The 6,924-nt window shown below is 36.2% G+C and overlaps 1 protein-coding gene across 12 annotated transcripts in view; it reads right to left on the bottom strand.

The window, feature by feature from the left end:
- Nucleotides 1-2,587: 2,587 nt before the first annotated feature.
- ARHGAP18 (Rho GTPase activating protein 18) overlaps nt 2,588-6,924 on the bottom strand; it is a 130,499-nt gene continuing 126,162 nt past the window's right edge. For all 12 annotated transcript variants that reach the window (XM_012736579.3, XM_076002966.1, XM_076002967.1 and 9 more), the window contains 2 exons: nt 6,424-6,485; nt 2,588-5,199 (listed from right to left, as the gene is read on the bottom strand). In XM_012736579.3, the coding sequence (XP_012592033.2) occupies nt 5,108-5,199; nt 6,424-6,485 (154 nt within the window). In that variant the 3' untranslated portion in view covers nt 2,588-5,107. The remainder of the gene's footprint in view (nt 5,200-6,423; nt 6,486-6,924) is intronic.

Below are 6,924 nucleotides of genomic sequence, written 5' to 3'. Positions count from 1 at the left end.
AAGATATAGGTTTACAGAGCATGATACACACGCCACAGATGATGACCAGACCCACTGTCATTGCGAAGAGAGAGCAAAAGGAAGGGTGCAAAAAGGGACTTCGTTATGGTCTGCATCTTGTTTTATAGTGTTCGGATTAGGACCTCCATCGTGGTTCAGATGTCACCATGGAACCACTTTGATTGAACAGATGGGAGTTGCATCAATATGCATACGGGTTATTTTAGGTTAAGTTCCAGACTATGGTACCTACACTGCTTGGCCCGTGGGCTAGAGAGTCCTTTGCATTCTTTTGCAGCTGGCATGCTAAGTTATGATTGGCCGATTCATAGGGTATTCCTTCCTCCCGCAGGTATGGCAGTCGCTCTGGAGATTAGGGTGGAGCAGGACCAAGATGAAGGCCTTCCACCAAGGGGACAGCACCCACTTTTGTCCCTAGGAGACCCGGAATCCCTTGCTATCTAACAACTTTACCTAAACTGCTCAACAAGATCAACAAAGACATCTGCATCGATAAATCCAGTGGTCAATTCCTAGCTTAGCTCATTTGAGCTATGGTTAGCTTCTTATATTACAACCATTCCCTTCTTCACTTGGCTGTGGCACAACGCAATCTCTCAGTTATCTCAAAGGTCACTTCTTTTCAATCTCTCTGTTAGTGCCTTCTCCTCTTCCTAATGTAACTGCACCAGACCAATCTGCCTTAACTTTTATGTGACAAAGTTGTGAGTTGTTTTTCAGTTGCCTTGGAGTCCCAGGTTGAAGGTCACATTAACCTGAGCATGGCCAGATGAACCAAGTGTCCAACCCTGGGCAGAACCTAAGTGCCCGGACCAAAGGGCAGAGACTGAATTAAGAGGCAAGACACTGCATGGCAGGACCCAGAACCCAATCAGATTGCGCCCTGGCATCATACCATGGCAGAATCCAGTCAGAGGATGTCTCCTGGCATCATGCCATCACAAGATCCTCATCAGATCATGCCTCATCATCCTCTGACTATAAAACCAGCCCAACCCCTTACGTGGGGACACACTGCTTTGGGAACTATCCCCAGTTGTGCCAAATAATAAAAACCCTCCTGCCATAACCAACTTGGCTGTGTCTGTTGACTTGACAACCACCAAGTGAGTGAACTCCTCCATTTGGGAGGTAACACTAACCTCTAATGTTGGGTAGCTGCAGGGCTGGATCCTTGGTGATTTTCTCTGCCATATCCTCACTGCCTCCCTCGGTGGCCTCATGTAAGGTCACGATTTAAGTTAAGAGTCCACATGCTGATGACTCTCCAGCCCAGACCTCCCTCCTACACTTCTGCTCATATAACTGCCTACAAAACACTGCCACTTGGATATCTAACAGGCACCTCAAATTCAACATCCCCATGACTGAACTGAATCTCTCCTCCCTCAGGCCTCCACGTCTGTTTCTATTCTTGGAAACTACATCTTTCCAGTGGCCCAAGTCAAAAACCTTGTGATTATCCTTGATTAAAAATGTATTTTATTTCCCTCATAACAGAAATCCTATAGGCTCTGCCTTTAGAAATATATACAGAATCTGAGCACTTCTCATCATCCACAACTACTGCCCTCGCCAACAGTGTTGTTTCACTATCAGAAACATCCTGATTTGAAAATAAAAAATAGTGACCCTAACAAAAGGCCCTCCAGGATCTCATCCTTTACCCTGGTGTTACCTCTCCAACCTCATCTGTTATTTTCACTGTCCCTGAGTCCGCTCCAGCCACACTGGTACCTTTGCCAATCTTTGGGAAGCCAGGCACACTCCTGTGTTGGACCTTTTGTTCTAGTTGTCCTTTGTCTAGAATGCTGTTCTTCCAGTTATCCACGTGGCAAGTCCCTCGCTTCAAGGGTCTTTGCTTATCTGTTATTCAGTGAGACCCTTTGCTTAATACTGCAATGAGCCCATCCCTCCACCCCTCGTCCTATTTACCCTGCTTATCTTTTTTCTGTCTCCATTCAACATACTATATAATTGTACGAGTCCATTTAATTCATTATTTATCTCCCTCCACTAGAATGTAAGCTGTATGAGTACAGGGATTTTTGTTAATTTGTTTACTAACATATCTCAAGGGTAGAACATGCCTGACACATATGTACGCGCCCAATACTTGTCGAATGAAGAAATAAACACATATATACTAAAACACAGAGATCATTACGTCCTCTTATCTTAGACATCCTTACTCTTCCTTTCCTAGATCAATACCTTGCCTCTTGTCACAATCCTTCTGCTTGAAATAAACATTGCCAAAAATCTAATTTTGGCTCAGAAAAACCTCCTCTCCTCCCTCCCTTCCTACTCAATTAGTTAAGGATAAAATACAAAGAGACTGAACAGAGAAACTCTGAAATTATTATTTACAATTTCAGAATTGGTAATCAAAACAAGAGATCCACAGTATTCTTAACTACCTGGCTGCAGATGCCTGGCACTGAATCTTTGCTACTTACCTAGGAACTCAGTTCATTTTTAAAACTTCCCATAGTTTCGATACAAAGGAATCCCTGACCAATACTGCCACCTACTGATGAGTAGGTGAGAAACCAGGACAATCAGATAGAAAATGCAAACGGTTTAATGAAAAGTAGGAAAACAAACAATGAAAAATCCCATGAAGTCAATAAAATAAACCGCTTTTCTCAAAGAATTGACATTGAATTGTACAGCAGCATTAAGCAAAGACTGGGTAAATGCAAAGAATTATAATGACCCCTTTCAGAAAAGAGGAAGCATCACAAATATGTTAACTGGGCAACCAGTCTTTTATAAATCCCAACTCTTTTCACTGTTCATCAGCAACTGCCTTATGAGTTAAAATGTTTGTGACTCAGAGCAAATATATTTGTTTTTATTTTCTCTCACACAAAAGTAAACTTTAAAAAATCTATCCTGAGATTTAAAATTCACAAGAAAAAAATAATCATAGCAAAAGCATTTGGATTAATACCAGGACATTTATATTCGAGGCTCTACACTATCAAATTTTCTTTCCTCTTTAGAAGTGATTTTTTTTTTTGGTATTTAAATGCAATATTGTTTCAATGTCAATGAACTTGAGTCATGAGTTCTAAAAAGGACTCAAAATGACATTTTCATTTTTCTTTACCAAGATCTGGTACTTGGTCATAATCAAAAACCTCTTATGTCTCCCCACCCCCTTCCAGGTAGGCAGTAGGTGTGGTGAAATTAGTTGACATATGCTTTAGAAAACTTTTTATTTAAATCATCATATTCACTGCTGTCTTTTGTGAAGTTGTACACTCCTAAAATGTTTTAAGCACTTAATTTTTCTTTTATAATGTTTTCATCACACCATTAATAAAGCATCATTTTGCTAATTGCAAAATTAATACACATTGTCAAAACCAGAAACAACAAACTGTGTTTTGAAAGTCCTAACAAATAGAAACTTGCATAAGGAAAAAACTAGGGAAGGAACGTTTATAACTCCCACATGCATTTCCACTTTAAAAATACAAGAGCAATAGAAGAAATAAAAGACTAGAAATGACTTTTAACAACAAAAACAGTCCATTTGTGAACTAAAAATATTAATGAAAAAAAGAAAAAGAAAAAATAGACTCATGAACACATAAGATTAAAAGCAATGATTCCAAGAGAAGATAATTTTGAAAAAGGCATTTAATTACAAAATTTATTTTTAAATAAAAAAGCAATGGCACAAATCACCACAAAATTATTTAAGTGATCATATCCACAGGCTGCTCTTGTAATTATATGCTGAAAATATATGACTATTCTCATTAACAGCATTTTCTCTCCTAATTAGACTAACATCAAGAGCTTCTGAGAATGTGTAATTTTTCCTAAAGTACTACTAAAAGTATCATAAACATGGTTTGTGCAGCATTCACGTACATCACCTTTTATTTACTACACTCTAAACTCATAAAACATTTAACATTTCTCTCTTACTTCTATTATTTACAGTACGGAGGCTCATCTCTTGTCACAATATGGTGTGTGCATTAAAATCCCTGGGAACAGTACTTTCCACAACATCTTAATAAATTGACTCTGATTATTTAAAATAAGTACACAAAGAAAAGCTTGTTCACATGACTGTGTCATACCCAGAAGAATAACTCTTCCAGTAGACTCATTCAGGAGTAAAAAAGAAAAAAAAACAAAAACAAAAACAAAAAAACCCTCTTTAAGTAGAATACATTCTTCAACCATTACTGGATTATGCTATCATGCATATTTATAATTCTCATATGACAACAGGTAAAGCCAGAGATAACTTTTTCAATTCCGTTTGGAAGAGTATAGCATGCACAAAGTGATTTAACTTTCACTCTCTTTTTATCCATAATCCAGTTATTTCACATGGGTATATTTTATTTATTCTTCGTATATAAGTATTTAATGGTTCAGTAGTAACTGGCAGCTTCTGACAGTCCTATTTTCTTGATTGTGGATACAGTTCTGTGCACATATGTCAGATGAACTGAAAAAAATGCAAATCACCTCATGTGATACAGCAGGAAGAAACAGAATGTTATTATTTAAACAAATGATTCAAAGAGATGAATACTAACATTCCAGTGACAGGAATACTCTGAAATTAGGTATGTTTTAATATGTGCTATCTTCACAACTTGCCAGATCTGGTATTTATCTTTTTGGTTAAAAAGCAAACCTAACTGGGGGAAGGCAGAGGTGAGGAGGTAATAAAGGGGAGAAAGCATATATTTATAGTACATATGATTTTAGGAGGAAACAGTGAGTGGGAAGAGAATATATTTTCATACTGAAAAAAAAAAAAAAACTATGTCATATCTGGACACATTTCACAGAGAATATAAAAATAGCACATAAGTTAAGCCTCTTTCCTCCCACTCCAGAAATATTTGTTTTATAATAATATTAATAACAATTAACAAAATTCTGGCAGCAGCATAAATCTATGACTTTTTAAGGCTTGAGAGTGTCATTTTTTAATAGTTGGGTACAGTTGAAGGAGAGTACTGCCATTTCTTTTATTTACACTCTTGACTCAGCAAGAAGTATTACAGAAGTCCCCACGGTAGTTATCTGCAGCTTGTTAAGCCTTCTACGATGGCTTTGACTTTATAACCCATTCAGCATTTGGATTGAGCTGATATAAGTCCTTCATGTAAGTGTCGTCATCCAGGCAGCGTTCCCCTATTAAAGAGATATTGTATCAGTTTAATACAGTGGGTAGAATGGGATGCAATTTTAAATTTAAGCCTAATGATGTAACTCTTAAGTCTTAGACTTCAAACTACTTCTCACTGTTTCCTGTTTCTCATAATAAGAATCAGCCAAAATATTGCAAAAGTCCTTTTGATAGTCTTTCTCTAAATGACACAGCTTTCAAATTAATTTAGGAAACTGAAAATAGTTTATGTGATGGGCTTTAAATGGTTTCTTAAAAGCTTATTCACCTTTATCAATACTGGCAATGGTTTTGAATCCACCTAAGAAACTACACTTAATTTCCAAGATCTAAGAATAAATGAAGAATCAAATACATTCATATTTACATAAGCTTTACTAATAAAGTTAATAATTCCAGGTTTCTAGTGGAGTTATGGTTTAAATTTTAAGAATGGGCCTCCATATTCCTATATTCTACTTTCAATAGTTACTAACAGTTTTTAAGTCCCAGAAAAAAATTCTACAGAACTCATCTTAAAATTATTTTCAATTACTATTTTGAGTTCAACATTATTTCATTTATTTCTTAACAATTTTGCCCTTACCATTTTCAGAGTCAAAAAAAGATAAGCTTCCTTTAAATTTTAAAAAAGAGATGAGTAAGATCCACTGATAACTACAAAAGGGCAAAATAAGTTATAGAACACAGTCAAAATTACATCATTTATTCTATTTCTATTTCCTAAATTACCAAAGTTAATGTGAGAGCGAGAGAGAGAGAGAGAGAGTGTGTGTGTGTGTGTGTGTGTGTGTAAAATTTAGCAGGAAATCAACTATGGCCACAATTATTGGTGGTTTTACTAAAAATATCTAGTACTATACCATAATAAAGTGTTATCTTAGTGTCAAATAAGCTCAACTACTTCCTTTATTATGTGATGTGAGTGTACAAAAAAGAAAGAAGTTCCAAAAAACTTGCATCATTAACCATGCTAGAAGTTACTCCAATCATATAGGGAACTTGAATTCGCTGAGGTTGAACACAGATGGGCATTTGTGCAGAAGGAGCTCAAATAGAGCCCGAACAGAAAGGTCAGACCATTAAACAAACCCACGATATTCAGCAGCTATAAAGCATGTAACATTTTACTTCTAATTTCCACTTTTTTTCTCCAAAGATATAAATAACAATCGCTGGCAATGTCAAATCAGCATATGGAATGCAAAGAGAAAAAAAAATGTGCTTACCAATATTTCCTCCAATTTCATACAAAAAAACTTCCCCTTTCTTGAGTGTCTGGGCAACCCCACTATTAAGGACAAAACAAACTGATTAGTTGTATCATCAAACAGCTTGCAAGTAAATCACTTTAACGCGCTTGGGGAATCCTGGCTGGTATGGAAAATTCATAACTTAGATACACCATAATTACCTACACATTTGTATTTTCCCATCTGTTAAATATGCTGAATAGGTAATAAAAGTATCACACCTGTAAATTAAAATAAACAAATGGAATCATACATCTGAAGGCAAAGTAATAAATCAGTATCTAAATTTGGACAATTGAAAAGTTAACATAAGCTGCCAATCAAATTATTAATATGATTATATACTATGCACAGGGTCCAAAATGGTCTTCATAAAACTATAAAAAGAAATGTTTCCAACTTAGTTTTCACACTGTGCTTATTCAGTAAGTATTTATCGTGGGTTTGCTGTGCTGACACCTTTAATAGAGTGTAAGA

Source organism: Microcebus murinus, chromosome 5 (assembly GCF_040939455.1).
Source record: "Microcebus murinus isolate Inina chromosome 5, M.murinus_Inina_mat1.0, whole genome shotgun sequence".
NCBI lineage: Eukaryota > Metazoa > Chordata > Mammalia > Primates > Cheirogaleidae > Microcebus > Microcebus murinus.
This window is presented reverse-complemented; position numbering and strand designations above follow the sequence as displayed.